The sequence below is a fragment of the Coturnix japonica genome, chromosome 23 (genome assembly GCF_054131305.1).
Source record: "Coturnix japonica strain WE chromosome 23, WE-NBRP24, whole genome shotgun sequence".
NCBI classification, from domain to species: domain Eukaryota; kingdom Metazoa; phylum Chordata; class Aves; order Galliformes; family Phasianidae; genus Coturnix; species Coturnix japonica.
Window position 1 is genome coordinate 8,940,684 of NC_140685.1, and position 24,871 is coordinate 8,965,554.

Genomic DNA, 24,871 nt, shown 5'->3' on the forward strand with positions numbered 1-24,871 from the left:
AAGCATTAAACAAAGGCCATTATGCTATTACTCTGCATTCTCAATCACAGCATTGATCCGTGTCATGCTGTAACTGATTTTTAGCCTTTCAGTATCCAGCAGTCACAAGTTAATCAGAACTCAATTACATGTGTTCAGTAGGAAGAGATTCTGATGTGTTTTAGTTAAAGGCAAACAGAACTGGCGGAAGAGATGATCTCACTTTGTTAATATATCCTGATGGTTTTTATAGCACTAGGAGGTGCAAAGCAGGTAAGATTCTACCAAAACAATCTGTGAACAACCTGTGGCCCTTCTGTTCCTGAGGCTTCAAAAAATAACCAAGACTTTCAACTTGTCACTGAATGCTCAGAACTGCCCTTCTTCATCCAAACGAGTCTCAAAAATTGCCCCCCCCCCCATTTCCAAGCCAGCTTCCAGGAATGCTTTGTCATAGAGCTACCACAAGAGCCATGCAGCTCTGCAGCACCTGCTTGGCCCAGCAAACCCAACAGAACCATTTTCTGTTGCTACGTGGAGAATAATCCCATTCAGAAAAAGCACAGCACAGTTTGCAGAGCTTAGACTTGCTCCTGCTCCAAGGTTTGGTCCTTGCACTGAGTTTCAGAACTTCTGAGCTTCTCAGATCAATTTGCTTATCGACCATTTTCCACATCTGCATCACAGTGCACTCCTATAATCCCCCCAGTATTACGAGGTAAAATGAAAAGCAAACATGTGTTGGCTGAAAGGCTTTACAAGGAATCATCCCTGCAGCAGGGTGTCACCTTGCCATGAGACAGCATCTGTCAGTGTCTGGAGCCGCACAGTGGGACAGCTTGGATATGCAAGGAATGCATATGCTCAGCTCCAGCGCTTTCTTTTCTGTTAAAGTTACAGTAACTGTGCTTTATGAGCACATGGGCAGTCCAGGAAAATAATTCTTTTGCTTACAAGCCACGCAATTGTTACGTGGTGATTTTGAGATCAGCCGTCAGATTGCACTCCCAGCACACAAGGCAGAAAGCTGAAGACCGAAAGCCAAAGTGACCCACAGCAGACAGACAAAAGGATGGAAGCAGAAATACAAACGCAGCCTTCCCAATTCCCACAAAGCAAAGGACTCCCATCAGCCTCATCTAGACTGCTCACACACATTCAGCAATGAACGTGTGTGCTCTGTAGTCCTTTCTAATCAGTTCAACTCCACTACTGTTAGTGGTGTTAGTCCAAAAGAGGAATAATCACTGTTATTTTCAGCACTGTATCAATTGGATTTGCTCCAGGCAAGGTTACAGATGATAGCAAATAAAATACTGCCCTCCTACAGCCATCTTTCCAGTGTTCTTCACGGTGCAGTTCAGTCTGTGCTATCACAACATGGAGCATTTGTCAAAACAAACCAGTCAGACCAACACTGTGCTCACAGCATCGTGCCTTCTGCAGTAGAAACACACACATGCACAAATACCTTTCAAAGCTATGTATTTCCATTGTTACAAAAGCAAAGACTGAACCTCATGTAACCAGGCACAATCAACTTCCTGACATCTGCAGATGCGAAGCAGCATCACCTCCTTATCGCTCCAACCTATTCTTACTAGTTCCCCTTTTACTTCCAGTAACTGCTAGGGACACCATGACACCTGAAAAGCTACTCCTGCAAAGGGCAGGTCAGGCTGAACTTTGGTGGGAGACGAGGCACAGCTGTGCAGCAGGCAGACAGGCTCCATTTTAACAGCCAAACTATCCTCATGTGCTCATGATTTAAATGATGACTCAGCTTTCCCCAAAGAAATTTTGTAATGCTTTATTTGTAATGCTTTAGCAACCACGATGGATTGCAGGGTAATTCAGCAGATGATAAAAAGACCCGTGTCATCTCTGATAGCAAGACTCACAACATCTTCACAAATTAAAAAGGGCTTCTACAAAAACCACATTTAAGCAAACGATGCCAACAGAACCTTTATAGGTTCCCTAACCCTAAAAGGTGAAAATTCATTGTGACCCCAAGGACCCAGCCAAGAGCATTCACTTTATGATGCAGCGCAGACGAACTCTGTCTTCTCATCTATCTCAAAGCATTAATCATTCAAAAATGTATTTTGTTGATTAGATCACAGACATTCAAAGAAAACATATAATTACGTGCCCATCAGCAAACACAGAGAGGAAAAAAAGCTCGGAGCAATAAACAGCGTAATTGTGGAGAAGCAGGAATGGTTTGAGGGTAACCCCTGCATACAGCAGGAACGTGTTATTTAAACTTAGATAAACCTCTATTAACATCTAACCAAGGGCATTCCTGAAGCTCCCTGCACTGACACTGCCGACCAGAATTTAAAGTACAGGAAACAACAGTCTGGCACCACGACATGGCTCAGGTTTAGAGGCACAAACTTCGTATCTATTCCTTATCTCAACAACTGCAAAACGTAACTACTTAAAGGTGTATTTTTGCATTGCACGCCCTTCCACCCTTGATTTCCATTTGTCTCTTCAGACCCCAGTAAAAAGTTAACTTTTTAAATGCTTTATGTTCTTTTTTTTTCCTGTTTGCACAATTTAACCAAGTTATTCACCAAGTGGCATAATGAAGCTATGCCAAATCACTTAACGAAGCTTCTCAGTACCACAAGCTGGATCCTATTGCACGAACACAGCGAACATGATACAGTCCAGCAAGAGCTGTCTGCACCTGCTTTTAATTACAGATCCGATGATGCTGTTGCTGTGGTTACTGAGCAGATTATAACATTAAAATAATTCTTATTATTCTGAAGATATCAAGATTCCATCCTCCCTTTCTGCACAGACTCACTGCTGTGGCTGTCAGCTTTTGTAAGGAGTCACTTCAGGTTGCTTAAATCTCAAAGTTATTTTTTAAGGCATCATCAAAAGCATTTCTGTGAAGGCAACTGCAAGAGCCTCCGTGTTACAGTGCTGTCAGTGGTGTAAAAGTACTTACATTCCATTGCAAGTCGTTAGAGGGTCTGTTTCGGGCATCTCCTATTTCAGTAAAAGCTCAGGATGAAGAACTGTGAACCAGGAGCTGCTGCCTCATCACGGGGACAATCACAGCTGGGAGAAAAGGGGAAAAAAAGCTCTTACAAACACACCTGGCCACGTCCATTCCAGCACTGACCCGCACCGGGACCACGTGGGGGAAAGAAACGGCGATAAACCAAACCAAGCGTCAAAAAACAAAGAAAAGTGCACACCGCGTTATCTTAAAAATGCGACTTAAAACTGCAGCTGTACAGCACAGCTACACGGAACGGACCCTCCGCGTGGGGCAGCGATAAGGCAGCAGTTAAGGCTGCAGTTGGGGCTGCAGTTGGGGCAGCATTAAACACCTTCTGATCTCGCATCCCACTCCCCCCGCACTGCACAGTCTCTCCCCGTGGCTCCAGGCCCCCGATACCGAGCACGGACAAAGCCCACCGTGCGCATCCCCCGGACACAAAGATCCCGCAGACCCGCAGTGCTGCCATACTCACCTCGGTTCGCAGACCCCAGCGGAGCGGAATATCGGAACGTGGGAGGGCCGGGACACAACGGCAAAGTCCGCCGAGCCCCCCACGCCTCATCGGGGCGGCCCCGAGCACCGCCCGGCCCGCAATGGGACCGGCCCATGGGGCGGGTCCCGGTCCGGTCCGTCCCCCTCTCGCGATAGCCGGCTGTGCCGCATGGCGCTGCGGGCCGTATCGCTGTGCAGGGCCGTAACACGGCCGTGCTATGGCGGCTGGACGGCTCTGAGTCCTCCGGTGCGCTGGGTGCGGAGCTCCAACCCGTTCACCCGGCGGCAGGAGGAGGAATGGAGGCGGCGGAACCGGACGGTGCTGGCCTACATCGCGGCGGCCGCCGTGGGCATGGTGGGGATGTCGTACGCCGCCGTGCCGCTGTACCGACTGTATTGCCAGGTACAGCCCGGCCCTCCCGGCAGCGATGCGGGCTGAGCTGAGCCTTAACGCGGCTTTAACGCCTCTGTGTCCGCAGGCGACGGGGCTGGGCGGCACCACGGGTGCGGGGCGCGGAGCGGAGCGGCTGCAGGAGATGCGGCCCGTGAAGGAGCGGGTGCTGAAGGTGACGTTCAACGCGGACGTGCACGCGGGGCTGCAGTGGAACTTCAGGCCTCAGCAGAGCGAGATCTACGTGAGTTGTTGGACCGGGTTCGGCCCGGCTCGTTGCTCAGTTTGGGCCACTAGGGGATTACAGAGAGCCCTGTGCTAATAGCAGCTCTGTGTGCTAATGCACAGCTCGGGGTGAGACACCAGATCTATACATACACCATCAGAGATGCTCTTAATTCACAATGGGCTGAGCTGTCCCAAAGCAAAACATACAAAGGCATAAATCACAGTGAAACACACAGAGAAACTTCCTGCTGACCCCCCCCCAGGGGCACAGAGGGGAGGGCTGAGCAGCACCGTGTGCTTCTCCTGCAGGTGGTACCTGGAGAGACAGCTCTGGCCTTTTATAAGGCAAAAAACCCTACAGACAAACCCATCATTGGGATCTCTACCTACAACGTGGTGCCCTTCGAAGCAGGACAGTACTTCAACAAGATACAAGTAAGTGAACGCAGATATGAATCATTATTTCTAAGTTATTTCTCCTAATTTCAATCCTGGGTGTTATTCATACCTTAGTTCCTCACTTTTATTCTTATCCTCTTCATACAGCAGTTCCCAGGCATTCAGTACAGCTGACAGCAGGCAGTTATGGCTGGTGCTGGCCTGGCTGAGGGGTTCTTTGCCATTTATGAAAGCTGTTCTTCTTTAATACAAGCTCTGCTGTCCTCTTGCTCATACAGCTGATCCTTCCCCCGGCTATTGGGCTGTACAGTGAATGAGAGTTATTGCAAAGATGAAGCGTTCCCATACTTTTGCAGAGAAAGTTCACAGCTTTTGTCTCTTTTTTTCCTTCCCCTGCAGTGTTTTTGTTTTGAAGAACAGTGGCTGAACCCTCAGGAGGAAGTAGACATGCCCGTCTTCTTCTACATTGACCCAGAGTTTGCAGAGGACCCCAAAATGGCTAAAGTAGATTCGATTACCCTCTCCTACACCTTTTTTGAAGCAAAGGAGGGACAGCACTTACCGCTCCCTGGGTTTCAGTAATGGGTGATGTCTGCCCGCTTTGACTTCAGCTCCCTGACTGCTGCTTGTGAAACCACTCTTCTACAAAGAGAAAAGCTGCAGGAGCACCATGAGACATGATAAAGTTATTGAACTACTGCTGGCACGTGCTGGTGTTATGGAAGCATGTGTTTAAGCTTGATGGAACGTTATCTCTTAGGAGCAGTACTTCATCAGAAAACAGAAGGGATCTCTTTGTGGAGTAGGAAATTGTCTCAAAGCCATCCTTGTATCAGATGATAAATAATGAATTCCATGAGGCAAATTTTAAAATCTAAGTGTAAATTGCGATATTTAAATTTAGAGGAACAAATCAGTTTATTAAATACCCAACATTGCATTGCTCGCTCTGAAAAAAAAACCTTTATTCCGTGAAAGGTTTTTACTTCTCAATAGAGCAACTTAATCAGCTTGTGGACTCTCAGAACTTGACTGTGTTGCTTCATAGCCTTCCCAGAGCACAGGACGATGGGGTGATTTGAAGATGATGCTCTTGCTGGAATTATTACTGAATCAGTAGCTCATTGGGTAAGAGCAGACTACTCTAGAATTGCTGTTTGAGCGAGGAACAATAATTTAAGCATAAGCATTTCATATTGGTGGGCTGCTTGTAGAAGCAACTGACTTGAAAGGGAAGCAATTCTATTTTTGTGTATATAGATTTCCTGCATAGCTTCCATGTAGGAAACTCATTTAAATTATCAGTACTTTTACATATTCCTCTTTGACTCCTGTGAGAGCCATACAGTGGGCACCTCTACACTGAGAGAAGATAGACTTGGGTAATAAAAGTTCTGAAGGGAAGGACAGTACACAGCAACTGCTCTGAATCACAGGCTAAAGTACCAGCAGAGGCACCTCCTCAAAAACGAAAGGATGTCAGCCACGTTCAGAGGTCAAGTCTGACAAAGTCTGCCCAGAAACGCACCATTTGATTGCATTACATCTGAGTATTCACTGCTTACCACCAGCACATGTAACCCTGTATTTACCTGACTTTTTGTCATTATCTGGGGAGAGGGAAGGGATAATAACACTTTATCATAACCCTGCAAACAAGGACTGAGTTGCAGAGCAAGTTTAAGCGATGTAGTCATTTTCAGATGGAAATTAATCTCAGTTGAGTATCTCATCTCCTAGGCCAGTTCTTTCTACCCCTTTCAGCAGATGATACATAGAAAACTAAAACTGGTGTTGGTTTCTTAAGACTCTAAAATGGTACTGAGCACACTGGAACTTGCCTTAATCTCAGTTATGTTTGTAAATAATAAAAATGGTGCCCTTTGAAAATACATGGGTGTTATCTTGAAAGTGTATTTTTGTACCGAATACCTCATGTGTTCAATGAGATTCTGGATGACATGATGTCGTGCTTTCACTGTATTTATTAAATTTTAAAACTACTATTAGAGCTGTTGCATCTCTAACATATTTTATCCAGCAGAATGTGGATCCCACACAAGTGAAATGTGTTCTGTATGAACAGACCAACAAGCTTTATAATAAATCCGTAATTCCAGTTGTGCTTCAGGAGAGAGACAAATCTTAGAATCCAGGCCAAGGAAAAAGAACAGTAAAATCTTACCTTGGTTGTCTTTACTCCACTGTCTTTTAGTAAAGTGAGCTGATCCTGGAAGTTCTCTCTACACCTTCCTTTGTTTTGGCCTAGTTTTTTACAAGAAAATGAATATCCTCTCGACAAATGCTAATTCCATAACAGTCTGCCTTCCTCTGAGTTTGCAAGCCCAGCCCTGCATAGATACTGAACACATCCCAACAATGAAACAAGCTCTGTCACCTCAGTAATTAGCCAGTTCCCTTCACAGTCTTCATCTATCTGTAATTTTCCTGCCTTAAAAACTGAGAAGTTCGGTTAGTAATCATTTCATTATAAGCTACCTTATTGAAATAGGCTATTTAGACCTGTTGTGCTGTTACACTATGGTCTTAAGATAACTAATCTGTTGGAAAAGTCATCTATCTCAGACTCTATTTTCAACAGTCTTCTTGAGATTCTGCAAATAATGCAAGAAAAATAACAGCACAGAGGTTTCCCTTTTTACTTTTTCACCTTTACTTACAGCCCCCCCACCTTCCTCAAGAGATTCTACTGGTTCTATAGCCAGCTGCAAACTTGAGAACCAGATACTTGAGACCCCATGGATTCACTCAGCTTCTTCCAGTACTGTCTGCATTTAGAACATGCGTGTCAGCTACAGAAACTCAGAAGTGATGGGGGTCAACTATTCAGGAAGCATTTGCTTTTATTTGGAATTCTATGCTACAGAAATTCCTTAAGGCTTTAAGTGTTTGTGTCACTTAAACAGGTAACAATGAACACTTAAAATGCAGCACTTAAAGATGAAGTTGGCTTATCAGCTACAAACATGAACCACGTTCTCAATATTATTTTATCAGTTATAACTTCAGAGAACTATATCTTAAAGTGCAGATTTTACATTCAGCATTAAAATAGACAAGGCACTTAAGCTATTGAGAGATAAAAACAGCTTTAAGTTATTTGATTAAAATGAATGGATAACTAATGCTTATTTGCACTGTAGATGGATATTTTTCCTTCACCAGCACAAGCTCTGCAGGGCAGGAACATTGGAAGAAATAGTGATCCCCTTCCACTATTTACTAATAACCACAACATGGCAACACACAGCTTTGCTCTGCTCTGTTGATCACAGATGACAGCACCTCATGTCCCTGCTCAGGTGCTCACCAAGGCAAAAATCCTATTAATTTGTGGGGTTTTACAAAGAAAACAAAATCCATATTCAGACTATAAACGTAAGGAAGTGGTAACTGTGTATCTTTTATATCTCTCAAAAGGCTCAATTTTAGGTAAGTCCTACGTTTCAAAAAGAACATCTGTATGTTTATAGGGAGAGAATTTCAAGGACATCAACATGGCCAAAACAGACATAGGATTACGTAGTATGAAAGAACTGATTAAGACAGAAGAAAAGCTTTCTTCTATGGCTGTGAGAGTGCTCTAAATTTCCTTGTTTTCGATGTCAAGTGCTACTTCATACACAGGTGACTTTGGAAATTATATTTTGAAGGCCACAGTACAAAAACAGTAACCAGGTAAGTCACCTCGAATACTACACAGCTGAACACGTGAGGCAGATTCTCCAGGTGTGGATCCAAGTACTTCTCCACTTCTCATTGCTGTTGTTCACGCGGACGTTACATGAAGCATTGCCTGGGAGCAGCACCAGAGTAACTTGTATATTCAGACCTCCACCTTCAGCATTCCGAATGCTTTTCAGCTTCTGGCTTCAGCAGAACAGCATCAATTTCTTCATAAATGGCTCTGATAGAAGAGGAACAGGGCAACTCTCATGTCAGTTTTGTTTTGTTTTGACAAAATGCACCAATTAAATCCTGCCTGGGAGTTTACTTGGTTTACCTAATACAGTATCAGCTACAGGATGCTCAGCTTTCCACACACGAATAGAGGCTCTGGTAAAAACTCATCCACCTTCCTTACGAGACCCTTCATATACTAAAATGCCACAATATAGGGTCTCCGAAGCCTCTTCTTCAGGCTGAACCATCCTAACCCTCAGCCTTTATAGTGGTATTCCAGCCTTCTGATCATTTTCATGGCCCGCACAAGCAAGTTTCTTTGCTCCAGAACTGCTTGTGTTGAAACATCAACTGGTTTCCTTCACTACAGCCCAACCGTGTTGTATTCACCTTTTTCTATCACTTAACAGGACTTTATTAAATAGTTTTTGACATAACACTACTCGGCCATTTTTGCAGATGCCGATTACTGAGCACAGTACAGGAGTCTATTCCTTAATCAGTTAAGCAAGGAGTAATAAAAGCTCCAACCCAATCGGTCACTCAGCTCCACCCAAACAGTACGGTCTGTTTCCTCACTCAGAAGAAAGCCATCTAAGAAGCATTTTTGCCTTTGGCACATAAGAGAACTGTAAATTACTTTAAAAACTACTTACTCTGTAGGAGCCAAAGGATCAAACTCCATTACCTCGTAGTAATGAGGTGACTGCAACTTGCTCTTCGATGCAGCTGAAGGGTGAATACAGACAGATAAATCCACATTTAAACATAACTGAAAGCACCTTTTATGAATGATACTTTTTTAGTTCCTTCTGAAACAAGCACATTACCTAGTTGCTTTAAATACTAAAATGGGGAGAGAAACCATGAGCTAAATGAGTTTTTGTCAGTGTTTGGTGCTGCTCTAGTCTTTAACAGGCCTTATATAAAGCATTTAAGTGCTAACAAGGAAATAAATCTCCATAAAAGTTAAGTGGTCTGCAGTAATATTACCTGCTGGTGATGCTCCATTTGATGATGTAGCGTGTCCAGCCTTCAGATTTACTGGACTCAGAGGCACTGGGCTTAAAAGAGTTGCCAGCTGAGGAAATCAAGCAAAACAACGCATAAATCCATGAGAAACTGCTGACTTCAGACTCTCAGACTAAAACAGGTAAATTCTAAAGGTAGGCCAACATTCATAATTCTAATTAATCTCCCTTCCCCAAAGAATTAAGTTGGCATGGCCACAAAATACAGAGCATTCCCTGATGACTGTGATGCAGAACAGAGCTCTGTATCCCACATGGACAGCAGTCAGGGTAAACCCTTCTGACACTTGGCAGCAAAGAACAGTAATTCTGAAGAGGAGCACTACTCACGTTGCTATATGTATGTCCAGCTGGGCTGCTTACACTACTGTTCTGTGCTTCAGTTGCAAATCTAGAAGAGTAACACATTGAAAGTAACTGAGAAACTATTACAACTAAGTATTCTGATCACTGCATTATTAGATTACTCACGGGAACTGCTGAGCTTTTGCAGCAGCTGCTAAATCCAGCTGGGGATAAATGGATGGATGGGGCCTTGTTGTATCTTCAGGGTGTGCAGATATGGAATCTGAAATTCAAAGTGATATTTAATGATCACTTAAATGTTATTAGGCAAATGTTCTTTGCTTGTACTACAATCAATGAAGCTTTGTTTGGAAGGCACATAAAGAATACAGAACCAATGGCGTTTATTGCAACAAAGACAAATTATAAGCAAAGCTGGGAGATTTAGTCTCTCCATACACTATGACAGAAGTCTTAAGTCAGAGGAGGTGAAGTGCCCTTCTCAAAGCGAACTGCTGTGAGCATCAAATGCCTCCTTGAAAAAGAATATCTCTATTTCTTCATTCCAACCCACAGAAGAAGCAACCATCACTCTGTTTCATAAAGAATGGTCTTTCATTCACATTTAAATGCAAGACTGAGATCACTGCTCTCACTCTAAAAAAAATTAGAAGGAACTGTATATATTGTATTTATTTTTTTTAACATGCACACCCCAATCCTGGTGTTTTTCAGCTTACAGGGTACCTTTCTTTCAAGGAACTTCTTGATCCTTCCACTAAGATCACGTTGCTTTGTTTTAGGAAATCAGACTGCCAGGGAAACATGCATTCACCACTTACTGGGGCTTGGAAACTGAGATGCTGCAGGGTCAGTCCCCAGCACTGCAGCCATAGGAGATGGAGAATCTGTAGAGAGGTCAAGGAGATCACTGGAGGGAGCAGACGGCTGTTTCCTGTACAGCTTAACATTCAAAAAGAAAGCTATTCAGAACAGAGCAGGAAAAAAAGCACACACAGATTTAAATAAACTAACTGTCATTTTTACAGAATGTGAATGTTTGAAATGGGATTTGTCACTCAGTGACACTAACTAAATGCTACTATAAGTGCCAGCAATATCACATTTATTTCTTGATGGAGTGGGCGGGGGGGTGTAGAAGCGCTGGCTAATGGACCAGAGAAGATTTCCAGATAACACACATTGCAGCCAGGTTCTCATTTCAAAGATGAAGGAAAACAACACCATGTAGGAAACGGAACTGAAAACACAGCTTTTAATCAAAATCAAACGCCTGAATCACGTATGGGTTTGGCCACACCAGACTGAGAAAAACAATTTCATTTTAAACATGGAAATTCCTGGATAAAATAAAAATGCACAGCGCACCATTCAGAGCATCCTGTGATCCTACAGTGCCTCTATTGAGCAAAACCATCACCCTGAGAAACCAGACTGCAACAACAGCAGATTTTCCAAAGAAAACAACATTGTCTTCTGCCTCTCCTTAATAACTATCAGCTGTATTTCACAAAGCAGTCATTTTCCTGCTGAGTCCTGGATGACTGCAATTATGGCTCAAGAGAAACTGAAATGTGCAAAACTACTTTGGGCAATATAATTAGCGACCATAATTATCGATCAATAATGGGCAGTCAGATTTACTACAATCCATTTTCGGAACTCAGAGAAGGCTTTGACTACAGAGGGACAAAAAACCCAGCAGCATCATCTGCTGGAGACAGAAACACTGATGTACAATAAGGAGATGTATTTTTTGCAATGAAGAGGAAATGGGCTGTTTGCAGTCCTGCAGCTCACGAGTTCATCCATCACTACTCACCTCTTCACGGTCGCGCTGTATTCTCTGGTTCTCCAAAAATCGAACTCTGTTTCGAGAGAACCTGTTGAAATGGCAGAGCTAAATGTTCGTTCTGACATGTCTGTTGTGCTGCAGTTCTAACCAAAGCAGCTTTCATTACTTCAGGCATTTTAATTGAGGAAAAAATATAGGTTTTGAAATCAAATCCCTGCAAAATAAGATGATGTACTGAGAGCCAAAATGGTGCTACGGGGGATTGGAGGAGTTAAATGGACGTCAGCACCTTAAGGCCGATCTGTTACAGAAGTAAAGGTCTGAACTGGCCTGGATATGAGACTGGCACACATTTGCACTTGGTGTTCAGGCCTACCACGCTGGTGAGGCCCATAAGGATGACAGCAATGCAAGGAGGAGCAGGAGAAAAGACATTTCCAGCAGCAGAACAAGTATTTGTCTGAAACACATTAAGAACAGAAAAGTTGCTATGGCCACCAGAGGGAGCCATCATTACATCCATGAGGACAGCTTGCTTCACAATATATATAAGCCCACCTCTGGGCTTAGTGGATTTAGGATGACATAAACTACTGAACATGGAAGGCTCGTTCCCATTAAACAAGAACATTCTCCACAAGTACATTCACTCACTATGGTACTTTGGAGGAAAACAGTGGAATCCTGAGTTTCTGTTTCATTTCATTTTTGCCAGCACCTCATCACGGTGCTGCTGCCAGAACAGGCAAACACACGAGATGTCAACACGAGCACTGCAGCGCTTCCATGTGTGAAGAAACATTTCCTGCTGTAAGGCAGGTAGAACAGCTTGTTTTGATTCAGCTGAGAAAAGCAAGTGAATCCCTTCAGTACGTGATAAAGCAGAACACTATTCCACGGCCAGTTTCTACAGTAAAGCTGTCAAAGTTGTTCAGAAAGGACAGTGAAGATTCCTTCCTGGAAGCATGTATATATATAAACATAGAGACCATCACCAGAGCCAAAAGGTTTGTAGCAGCCTGATGGCAAATCCACTGTGCTTGACGAGAAAGGAACACCAAATTCCAAAGTGATTTTTGTGTGCCTCCATCTCACTTCCTGCCTGTGCTGTTAACTTGTTTTACCACATTCTGATGGTTTTGTAACTACCATTATTAACTGTTCCTGATGCGCTCAGGGGAAGGCAAACAGATGATCGGCTCCTGCTGTTATCACACCTCTTTTCTGGATGTATGGAAAAATCCACCTCCTTGGGAAGATTCAGCGCTGGTCTCACAGGCTGACTGTACCCACCAGGAGTCCTTATCCTGTTAGGACACCACACACTCACCTTTCGTGTCCCATGAGAACATTGTTCAGATCTTCATTTACTTGTATTAACTCAACTATCACATCTTCATTCTCCACCGTCACCAGCAGCTCCATGATCCGCTCCTGCATCATCCGACACGTCTTGTACAGCTTCTGCCCGAAGAAGGGGAAGAAAAAATAAAATCAGAAGCCAGAACCGTGTTCTCCTCATTTCAGTTTTGGAGAAGAATGATAAGACAGTTGAGTACAGGAGACTCGCAGGTCACGTCCCTTCATTTATACAAACCACACACATACCGAGCATTGCAAATAGTCTGATTTTCATGTCTTTGATCTCTGCAAGGCCAGGCTGACAACTCCTATCATCAAACCAGCACTCCTACCCCTACCAGCCCCTACCCACGACCTACCTTCATTTCTGAGGGCACAGCTGTCTCTAAAGTCTACATTACAAATTGCAAAATAATGAAGACCCCCTCTGGGTGATGCAGAGTAAATTTGATTTGAGCCTGATTGAAGCTGATTAAACTCAGTAGGATACTTCACATGAATGTAATGAACGTGATCCAGGTTCAACATCTGCTAGAAGGAAAGACAATGGTAGTCTAAAGGATAAAGTGCTCCGTGCCACCACCGTGTAGCTCCAGCTCCTGCTCTCAGTGGGGAAGTCTGGATGCACGTCCCCATGCAGTGGTGCAAACCCAGCTGGTGTGATATTTATGAGATCTTTCTGAGCAGAATGCTGCATCACCGCCAGCTGAAATGGTGGTTATTTTATTCACATTTCTCTCCCCTGCAGGTTTTGCCTGTTCAAAGAAACAAATTCTTTAGCATCAGGAGCTTCATCTCAGCCAAGATTCTTTTTCCCACACTGTATTTTTGCAAACTCCGTCTGGCTTTGCTTAAGGGAAAAATAAAAGGGAGGGCAAAACTCTGTTTGCACACTGCTATTCAGAAGGGCTCTGGGATTGTTTTCAAAGCATTCTCATTTTTCTCAAGAAACATAAGCTCTGTGTAATTCTTTAATTTATTATGTAAAAAGAAATGTCCCCTTCCCAAATCTGAATACGGATGACACGTTATTATATCGCTCCCTGTTGTACCTTCACAACCCAGGACAGATCACACACAAATGTGGGCAGTTCAATGCATACAATTACATTTTAAACCTCTTCAGCTCCATATCTGATAACCTTATCTCCACCTCAGAAATGTGTATTTCTTGTGCATCCATTTTACAGGCAGACTTTTTTCTTTGTAGAACTGAATAAGCCACAAAGCAGTAAATCATGATGCTCATTTGTAGGATGAATTTGTAGGTTTTGCTCTGACTCACTGTGAAGCCCAGCATTCTGAAAACTGGAATTCACAGCGATAGTGTGATATGAAGCCATCAGTGATCCCAATTAACTCGTGCCAATGCTCACCACCTGGCAATCTGGGCCTTAATTCCTGCACATCCATCAGACACGTCTGTTCCCTACCCAGCATAAATGGTTGTGGCTCTTTCAGCTTATATTGGGCTTTCAATATTCTTCAAAAACTGTTACTGCTAAGCACAATATTCCACGTGAGATTTGCTATCCTCAGCCTTGTCTAGAACAGGGTGGGGAAAGGGTGGAAGCAGTCACTCACCAAACTATAGAACCAAAAATAGATTGCACTGATGAAGTTTACCCCTTAAAGGTTTTTATTCAGAGACCCCAGATAATCAGAAGGGCTGGTACTCATCTCTCCCACTCACTCAAAGCCTAAACTAAGAGCTCTTGTAACAAAGGACTTTGTTCTCCAACAACAAAAGCCTAATACAAGAAATCCAGGTAAAGCCACAGGCAAACATGCATGTTAAACATGGTTAAAGAAACAGGCTGGCCACGCTCGATGTTCTGTACCACTCGGTGCATGGAGGAAAAGAACAGAAAGAACAACAATGAAATTAACATAGAAGGAATGAGTTTTTAGTCACTCCCCCACAAATGGGAACTCCACACCCTGTCCTCAAACTTTTGCCAACAATTTTATTGCTGGGAGTGTCAATAAGAATCCACTGGTTTACTGTGGACAACCTAGTATGTGCGCCTGCATGCAGAAGGGCTGCTCTGTAGGAGCCAGGAAATGAAAGGTATTTTTCCTGTTTCACAGCTGAAATATCCCTGGTTCACCGGCCCTTCCTCCTTAGACCTGCAGCTCTACAGATCTCTGCCACAGACAGCACTGGAGGTGCTTACATTGTAAGTTTCTCAAATAGAAAAAGTATGAGCAAGTAGATCGTACGCATCTTCACTATCAAATATAAACTAGACTATCGCAGTGCACTATTTCAGGTTACACTTCAAGAGGACATGGCTTCATCCATTGCACAGCAAGCTCCCAGGCTTTGAGGTCATGTACACAAACCCAATGTTTCATTTTCTTCGCTGTCCTTCAGTTTGCCTTTAAGGTATCGGCAATAATGAAGAGAGCTCTGAAAACTCCAGGACGGATATGAGATTTTGTGTCATCACCTGTTTTCCCAGGAGGCAACTGCGTTCACCTGGAATGTTTCTCAGGGCTGTTTGACAGAACATGCTTAACAGAGAATGCTCCATTATGAAATTCCTTTGTCCTTGGAAGTCCCTAGAGCTTAAATTTACATTGCAAGCTGCACTGTCCTTTCATGACTATCTACATGTCGGGGAAGGTGAAGGAGACAAGAGAAGCTGAGAAAAATCAGAGGCAGAAAACTTGATGTTGGTTTCTAAACTCAGATGTTATAAGAAAGGATGAAACAGATCCTAAAATCAACTTTGTTTAAATTAAAAGCCCCATCAATGAATTACCTCATACCTGTAAAAGGTTCATATCATCCGGATTCTCAGAGCCAGGAACATTTTCTCTTAATATCGATGACATGACTCTCACATTCATTTTCGCCATATCCAGTTCACTGTACAGTTTCCCAATCTGTTCAGTTCAACAGGACAGAAGATTGTGCAGGTGAACAGAGGGAGCAAAGTAATTCTCTCTAATACGTACTTTCTTCCCCATTAGGCACAATATGGGTCTAATTAGCATTATTTTATTCCAATGATGCACCTTGAAAATCAGCTCAGTTTTTATACATCCACTCACACTAAAACCTAAGCCCGATAATACTATTGGTTTCCCATACATTTAGTGCCCCTCTTAATACTGAGAAGACTTATTAGTTAACTACAGGCCAAGTGGGATCAGAAGCAAACTGTCCCTTCCTTTATGCTTTTATGTACAATCTCTTCACACAAGTCTGATCCCAAAATAAGTTTGGCTTCTTATCTCTGAAGCACCTTTTATCAACTTTCACAACATTCTCATAAGAGATCAGCAGAAATTCTTATGCTCAAGTGAATGATTCCAGTTCCTGGCTGGGTACAGCCTGGCATTTACCCAAGCAATTTCTGCATGCTTTGCTTTGGCAAATCACTGTAATAAAACATCTTTAGGAAAACAAATCTAAAACCGCCAATAAAGAACTACACGACTTGAAAAGATGGTTCCATCTATGACCCACAATGCCGAAATTGCACACTACCAACATTATTTCAAGTGGAACGTCCCTCCGCTCCAAACCTGTGGTACTGTACCTGCTCAGGTGTCAGCAGTAACGTTGGGCCCGTGGGAAGAGGCAGCAAAGAACGTTTTGGGGGATTAGCAGAAGATGGTGATGATTTTGCAGGAGATGGGGACTGCTAAATGACAAAAGAGCAGAGCTCATGTTTAACAGAAGAACTGTAGGGTGACCCTACCCACGGCAAGGGGACAGAACTAGATGTTTAAGGTCCTTAAGGTCCCTTCCCAACCCACACTGTTCTATAATTCTTGGAATGCTCAAATCCTGAATGTTACGTATGTTTTCACACAAATCTTACTCACTTTATTTAAGGCTTTCAAAAGCTGACAAGTTTCAGCTCTCATTCATTCTGAGAAAAACCAGATGCCCAATCTTTTTAAACGCTTTGGAAGTCTCAAGAGACAGAAACTTCCCTTTGGAGAACATATCCACTATTCTGTGCTTTGAAATAAAAGACACTGCTATATAGGACAGGTGTCTTTGTTGTTATCTTAGCTGCTATAATTGAAGATGATTTCTGCTCACATGCTTAAGTAGATTGGTCATACTCTGCCCTGGAGCATTTAGAAAACAAAACAAAAACATACACACCTTCTGTGCCTACAGAGCTCATACAATTAACACATCCTGCTTCTGATTTACAATGGATAACGAGACATCGCTGCGTATCCCCACCTTAGGCTTTCCTTTGCTGGTATCAGAAGATGGAAACTCCACTCCTTTCTTCAGCAACTCAATATAAACTTCTTTTACTTCGGTCACATCCACCATTCCCTGGAACCCTCGGGCCCAGATCTGGTTTTAAAATAACAGTAACAGAAATGGACAGTCAGTGGGGGCAGACAAACTTTTCTAGAACACACAACCCTAAAGGCGTTTTCTCTACATGAACAGCAAATTCTCTGCCTCCATCTGCTCCAGCTTCTTCCACCCTGTGCTGCTCCTGCATGAAGCAGAATAATAAAATAATAAATATAAATAATAAATAAAAGGTTTCTATGAATGCAATGCAGGAGAGAAACGAGACGCATATAAAGCAGAGAGACAAACAGTCAGTGTTTACTCCAGGCTCACCATGATAAAGCTCAGGATTTTCTCCTGTAAGTCAATGGGCAGGTTGTATCTGGGATTCAGCAGTTTCACCAGCCTGTCCTTGCAGAAGTCCTTCTTCACAACTAAAGACTGGAACCTTGGACCACAGTTCTGCATACACATGTCAAGCAGCTGCAACCACAAGAAGCTTCTGTTACATAGATGCAAGGAAAAGAAAACCTTTACCCCTTTAATTTATTCCAAGGTGTTGCAGGGAAAAAGCACTAATGGATACGAACAGATCATTGCCAGTAGTCTCACGGTGTTGTCTGGTAGGAAACAAAAGTTCACTGCACGCACTTCTATTCCTATGCACGTACAAAATGAAATGGGTTACCCAGAATTAAACTATTTTTGACAGTGAAGCACAGCCAAGCTTGTTTCCATGTCACAGCAGTTACTGAACATGCCATACCTGAACAGTGTGAAGCCTGTCCACAGCCTGAAAAAAAAATGACTCGTACAGACTCGCTAAAACAATTAATTCAATGCCCAACAAACAGGTCCCCTGGTCTGACAGATTCTGAAGAGCTCTGCAGGAGAAGAAAACAAGCTTACTAAGTGCCTCTCTTCTAATTTGCCCTCTAAAGTGAGAGACTAATGAAAAAATAGAAAAGAACAAATTCAACAACTCAGAGAACAATTTCTCCACGTGTTTTAAAGGTCACACTGCTTTGAAACAGAGCAGGTGAATTGTTCCAGTTGTCAGATTCGTCTCCACTAAAGCTGCCTACTTCCAAAACTGCCTGGAATGCTCAGAATGGGATCTCTGCAAGCAGCACATCTGCCCTATCAAACACAGCATATGTCATCATGACATTACACCTCTCCTCCCTGTACCTGGAGATGGGTGGCTGCAATTCCCTTCTTACAGAAGAGATATCAAAGGCTGTCAGCACATCCCAACCACCTGGAATCAGGCCAGTACAAGTTTTGTTAGGGAGCTGGAGCTGATCACAATCAGAACTCATCTTGTCTGGCATATAACTGGAGATCAGCTAAGGTGCTACGATGCTCCATACAAAGAAAGCACTTTTCTTTGCACTTTTCACTCTTCAACCTTGTATTTACTTAATCTCTCAGTTTGAGAGTGAGGACGGAAAGGTGGAAGTAAAGGGGCAGAATCTACATTAGTTTGCAAAGTTTTGTGGTTTTAGAGTCACAAAACCTCCCTAGAATCATGCAACAGACAGAACCCATTCACAAAAGGATACAACAAATCTAATGCTGCTACTGTAACCACGATTAAAGTTTAAGTAGCTCTCCTACCCAGGGCAGACTGTATCTGGCTGCACTGAAGTCATTTTAGTTTTCCAGCCTCCAGACCCGGGGATTTCTCTCCCAGCCTTATCAAGAACTTACGGGAGAAGTGGCTTAAGACCAAAAGAAAAATACACTGCTGAAATAAAAAGAGAGTAGAACAAAGAGACGCTGGCAAACTGCTGTGCAAAAAACAGAGATAATTACCAAAAAAATCTTGGCTCGAATCATTATTTTTCATGAGCACATGAAACATATGCTAATAAACCAACTCATCTGCCTGTGCAGTACTTCAAAGATGGTTGGCATAAAACATTTCCAACCCAGAGCATGAGAAATTTGGTATGCTATTCTCTATCATTAATTTTTTTGTATATGGGACTGAGTATTTACCCTCTGAATGAAAGTACTGAAGCTAATGGATTAGAGCCTCCATTCAATTAGGCCAGTTCAGCCCACTTACTTCTCATGAAACCGAGCTGGTGCAAAAAAAAACACCAAGAATTTGACTTTATTTCTAAGCAGACCATTCATGAACAAGGCACTTTTATACTAACAGCACCTTTACTTAGAATGTCAATATGATTATTTACCACTGTAAATAGGACTTCACTTTCCTGAGATCCAATGGAGTGAATGGACCCAATGCAGCCAAGCCAAGTGCAGCAGGATACAGCACAATGGAATCTCAGTACACACATGTTCTAATAACAGAACTGGCAAATTAACTTGAATCAACCCATTAACCTTTCTCTCAATGAGGGGCAGAACCTGAGGACTGTTGGAACGGACAAAGCAATAGTAAATGCATTAAGTTTGCAATAGGCACCCTCAAACCCAATGTGAATGCAAGAAAACACAGTTTGCATTCCAGTATTTTTAACTGAGAGAGAACAAGTCATCTGTCTCTGGCCAGGCTTCTACTCCACTAAACTCATACTGATGTCCTACCAAGTAGTTTTTGAAGGCCAAGATGCTAAAAGAAACTGGCACAGGCTGCTTCTCACCTGCCATTCACTACTCACAATGCAGCAGCCACACAGACTTCACCAAGACCTTGAATTCCTAAATACTGATTTTTCAGACTGCCTTGAATTTTTCTAACAGTGTGAAGTAACACTGAAATACATATTCCTTTTGCTCCCACTCAGTATCTTTTTATTTTTCTCTCTGTTCATATATACCTTTTACACAACCAAAGCTTATTAATAACAAGTCAGATAACACATGCAGACACTGCTGGATTCCTGCCTGAAAGTTCTAATCCTCTTCGCTCTGTGATTGTGCAATCAGCATTGCCAAGCCTGATCTCTGGGCTTTATCAAGGAGAGCACAAAGCGGCTTCAAGGCCTGGCATGCACACACCTCGATCCATGTGACTTCACAGGCACCAGGTAACTTCCCTAGATCAGAGTACAAGCAGTTAAGCCACAGCCAACACATGACACAGCTGGCACTAACCCTTCCTCCTGCAAGCAAATAAACACATGTCTAAGACAGAGGAGGAAGACATCACTGCTGAGATTGATGTCTCAATGACAGAATCGGGGCTGACCCATGCAGCGGTGTTACTTCAGACAGACTTTCACGTTTCAGGCTGTGTGTTGTTCTCTGGGAAGGAGCTGCTCGAGAAGTAGTTTGATTAAGAAGACAATTCCAGAATTTCAAGGTTGAACAAACAAATGTGGATCAAAGTACATTTCAAAGGAAAAGTGGTTTCAAGACTTTGTTGCCACCTTACATAGAATCATAAAATGGCCTGGGTTGAAAAGGACCTCAAAGATCAACTAGTTTCAATTCCCCAAGTTTCAATTACTTTTAAAAGGTAATGGTTGAGGGTGGGGCCTCGGCTGGTTTGTTTATTAGGAAGTGAAAATTACTTGCTTTCCATTTGCAATGACTTATCGATCCAATCCAGGTATTTCAAAACAGGAAACAGGAACAATGCCATTATTGTAATCAAGATCATAAAATGGAAAATAGCCCACAGAAGGACCAGCTTGGGAGCAAAGGAATTAAAAGCCATCCATGGTCAGCAGTGAGGTCATCAAAGGGAAGGCTTCACACACTGAACTGATAGCACTGAGGGCAGAAAAGGAAAAAAAGGTAAGGGAACCTGGAGCAGAGCAAGAGGTGAGGACAGAAAATCTTACATAGGAGCAAAGGTAGGAAGAGAGTGAAATGTGAGTGGGTGAGGACACGCATGGATTAGGAGGCTGAAACTGTGAGGAGGCTGTGAGAAAGCAGTGAACCAGAAGTACCACTGAAACCTGGTACACATTCCACCTGCAAGCGAACAGAATAAGCTTCCAAGCAAACATGATAAAGCCCTTCCTTGGACACAACTGAAATAAGAGCTCCTTGGCTATGTCTGCAGGGTAAACATCCTGGTAAGGACTCCAAAACATAAGTACTGGGCCCTCCAAACTCCAGCTAACTGCATCAGAGGACTGAGGTACACAAGGGCTGCAGAAGAAAGCAAGCAGATCTGATACAGGGATTGCAGTTACAGTGGAAACCAAGTGTTTCTGTTATGCAAACACATGGAACACACAAAAAGGTGACTCATGAGACAGTGGAGGAGGAAACTGAGAAAGAAGCGCGGAAGTGGAATGAGCTGAAGATATACAGTGGTATGTTCAGCACATTTATCTGCCTCTCAAACTTATCAAGTGACACTTAAGCAATTGCTAACTGACCTACAATTCAACACTATCAATCACCTATCTTCCTTAATCACCTCTCGTATATTGATATAGATAATGATTTTGCACAACAAATGCCAAACCTGTGATTAATAGTAGTCAGAGAGCAATGCAGACGAACCTCTCTGCACCCTGAAAAAAGTCAATTGTTAAATGCAACTCTGCAGCAGCTTATAACACAAACTGCTGCTTCTCACAGCTTCACCACTGTCAGCCAAGAGAAACTCAGGTGGGGACCTCTGGATTTATGACAGCATCAGGAACTTCTTGCTGCTGCTCACCCTACAAGCGCAGTGGAGATCAGAGAGCATCAGCATCTCCTGTAAGTCTTAAACCGACTGGAATCGTAACTCTTCCCCAAACTCTGGGAGAGCTCAAAAGCAGCATCATGTTCTGAAGGCCAGGTAATCTCCTCCAGTGGGGACACTCCAGGTCACCCCAACCTTCAGTCACAGCATCTGAATCCTGCAAGGCTCATCCTCTGCCTTTCTTAATTCACCACTGTTAACCCTTCATTCCAGTCTTGTATATTTACAAAACAGATAACATACACTCTACAATGCAACCTCAAGCACTCAGTTCAACCAAGGTCGCCACGAGGTGAGTATCAAAAAGGCCAAAGCAGCTTTTATGGCACGACAGGTGGGGTGCTCACAGGGCAACAGGCACTGCATTAAGGAAGAACCAAATTACCTCTACAGGCTGCAGGCTTAAATAAAATACAAAGCAGCAATGCATTTAGGAAAGATGAACACCAGTGGGCCATCAGATCTGCACTGGTAGAGTTATTCACACAAGCAACAAAGACGGAAAACGCCCCAGAGAGTCCTATCAGTGCCAATTTGCACGTCACCTTATCATCTGAAATGCTTTCTGCCTTAGTGTCCAATTAACATAACTAGAGCTGTACTTACAGACAGGGTGAGCCTGATCTCCTTATGGTTACAGTTTTTTGCAAGCTTTTTCTTTAACGCTTTGACTGCATCCTTAGGCCTGTGACGAGACATCAAATAGAAAAGGTTACCAGAGAAACTAAATGGTTTTTCCAGTTCATAACTATATCCAAAATCCCCAAATCCCGGCCTGACGCTGGGGCCATCCCTTTATTTACACCCACTCATAAACAGAGTCATTTCCCCACAGATTTTGGTAGAATTTCTTCAGCAATAAGAGTAACAAAGCAGTGAATGAGGAGCATCCTCCTGAGATTTGTGCAGAGGAATGAAGTTATTCTTTGCAGGGCCTGCTTCAAAACTGTATTGTTTCACTGCCATACAGTGGATTTTCTCATCTAGTATGGACAACATCCATTGCTACAAAAGGGAATAGGAACAGCCAAATGTATCAAGACTTGAGTCGCACCTATTTTTTCAAATATGATGTGATCAAAAAATATTCTCCTGTGAGTGCTGCAAGAAGTTGGGGTGTCTTGGCTAACCCCCAATCTTTTAATTGCTGGATGCTTTTAACTAATCTGAGTAATTACCATGTACAGACTGACAACCCATTCCACCCAAGAGAGTGGCACTTCCACTACAGTCTCATTTCTATATATACACCCCCTATCTGTTAACTATCTATGTAGGAGGAAAAGGGTGGAAGACAGTATCAAAGCTTATCACATGTGGGAAACAATTCTGACTGATTAATATAGGCTATGTATAGTGTACCCAGAAATTACAGCTATTAGGGCCAGCTCAGTGCTCGTCATCAACAAAAACAAGACGCCCTCCAGTCTGTTTAGGATCTCTGTGGAATCTAAGATGGAACTCACATGCAGAAACTGAACATGTCAATTAAAGAAATCCTTGCAGGAAATATTACCAGGTTGATTAACTTAAATGGCTATTTACCATTACCACATTTCTTTCTTTCTTTCTTTCTTTTTTTTTTTTTTTTTTTTTTTTTTTTCTTTTCAGTTTGATAGGTCTGCTTTACCTTATAGGAAAAAAAAGCATCAACTTTTGTCCTATGGCCATGCTCAGTTAGATCAGCAGAACACAGAGTCAGTGATGGATGGGAGAGGAAAACTTCCCCATGCAGAAAGCGATGCTGCTCCCCCACTGCTGCTTCTGTCTGAAGCATCTGGAAATGCCCTGCTCAGGAGTTGGGTATTACATTAAAATAACGATTTGCCTAATTAGATACAGCAGTTCTGCTGTTCCTAATATCCTGCTACAGACTGGGACTAGCAGCAGTTGCCTGGGAGGAAGCTTTAAGGAGCTGCTCTGTAAGCATAAGCTGTGCACAAGAGGAAGTAGTTCATTAAAAAAGCTCTGTTGCATAGAAACTCCAGATAGAACTACCACAGAGGGTCAGAACGTGCTGTAGCTCATGACAGGGACTGGGAAGGAGTCACTACTGATCCCCTGAGCTCTCAGAGTCACAGGTGAAAGATGCCAACAGGCAAAACGAAAGGAAGCAAAACTTGCTATAAAAGAAGATGTTGAAGCATACCTTGTTCTCCTGGAGGAAGCTCTCCAGCAGCATTAAAACGTGCCACTGCCTGCGAGTGCTGGCAATGTGTACCAGCGGGTCCCACACGGATCTCACTTCCCCCTGCCTGTGTTTCTAACACTGCTGCTGGGGCCGGGCATCCTCGGGTTCCATCAGCAGATGTGCTTTAACCTTTAACTTGAGCGGCCAGAAGCCCCCGGACTTTTCCCAGATGAGGCTCAGCAGGGCACGGAGCTGCTCTGCCCTCCGAGCAGCACGGGCTGTACGGAACGGGCACGGAACCCACGCTGCCACCTCCTGCCAACAGCTCTGAGCCGCAGCCCCAGCAGACAGACACAACTCCGCCCGAGGAGCCGGGCTGCCCTTCGGCTGTCGGTACACACACACACACACACACACACACACACACACACACACACACCCCGGCCCCGCTCACCCCTCCTCGGTGGCGTTGATCACGTCGCAGATGTGCATGAATTGCCCCCACTCCTCCGTCTGCAGCGATCCGAACGTCGCCCGGTCTGTAAGGCCAGGGACACCGCGGTCACCGGCGGCACTCGACCGGACCGCGCTCCCCCTCCCGGCTACTCACCCACCAGGCTCCCCACGGCGGTACCGAACGGGTCCTTGGGCGCCTTCCCGAAGGCCATGGCCGCTGCCTGCACGGGGCAGCCCCCTCCCGAGCGGCCCCGTCCCACCGGCCGCTCCTTCTCTTCCCGGGCCGGGGCGGAGCCGCCCGCAGGTACAGCACCGGGGCGGCCACGATCACGTGCGGACCGGGCCGGGCAGCACCGCCCCGAGGGGCAGAGCCTCAGCACCGCTCCGGCCCGGGGAGCTGCACGTCTGGATGGGGAACGAGACCCGCCCGTCGCCGCAGGGCT

The 24,871-nt window shown here is 43.9% G+C and overlaps 3 protein-coding genes across 9 annotated transcripts in view; 1 reads left to right on the top strand and 2 right to left on the bottom strand.

The window, feature by feature from the left end:
- STXBP4 (syntaxin binding protein 4) overlaps positions 1-3,605 on the bottom strand; it is a 42,964-nt gene extending 39,359 nt beyond the window's left edge. For all 4 annotated transcript variants that reach the window (XR_014936662.1, XM_085522551.1, XM_015879669.3 and 1 more), the window contains exons 1-2: positions 3,483-3,605; positions 2,951-3,063 (exon numbers count right to left, since the gene is read on the bottom strand). Coding sequence is in view for 3 of the 4 variants with exons in the window: in XM_085522551.1 (XP_085378677.1) it covers positions 2,951-2,988 (38 nt within the window). In the remaining variant the exon portion in view is untranslated. The remainder of the gene's footprint in view (positions 1-2,950; positions 3,064-3,482) is intronic.
- On the top strand, positions 3,219-6,529 carry COX11 (cytochrome c oxidase copper chaperone COX11). Its single transcript, XM_085522653.1, has 5 exons — positions 3,219-3,272; positions 3,396-3,905; positions 3,982-4,137; positions 4,431-4,556; positions 4,920-6,529. Exons 1-5 carry the CDS (start codon positions 3,219-3,221, stop codon positions 5,100-5,102), a joined length of 1,029 nt encoding a protein of 342 aa, XP_085378779.1. The 3' UTR covers positions 5,103-6,529.
- TOM1L1 (target of myb1 like 1 membrane trafficking protein) lies at positions 6,491-24,728 on the bottom strand. Of its 4 annotated transcripts, none has more exons than XM_032448277.2 (15): positions 24,583-24,728; positions 24,427-24,511; positions 22,448-22,526; positions 17,551-17,700; positions 17,152-17,271; positions 16,490-16,591; positions 15,714-15,830; positions 12,907-13,040; positions 11,604-11,664; positions 10,603-10,723; positions 9,947-10,043; positions 9,806-9,866; positions 9,438-9,525; positions 9,101-9,173; positions 6,491-8,448 (listed from the first exon to the last, which is right to left on the bottom strand). In XM_032448277.2, exons 1-15 carry the CDS (start codon positions 24,638-24,640, stop codon positions 8,382-8,384), a joined length of 1,413 nt encoding a protein of 470 aa, XP_032304168.2. In that variant the 5' UTR covers positions 24,641-24,728; the 3' UTR covers positions 6,491-8,381. The 4 variants fall into 4 exon arrangements, with proteins under 4 accessions (XP_032304168.2, XP_032304167.2, XP_085378679.1 ...); XM_032448276.2 differs by having other exon boundaries at positions 16,490-16,594; XM_085522553.1 differs by having other exon boundaries at positions 23,991-24,511.
- Between the last annotated feature and the right edge of the window lie 143 nt (positions 24,729-24,871).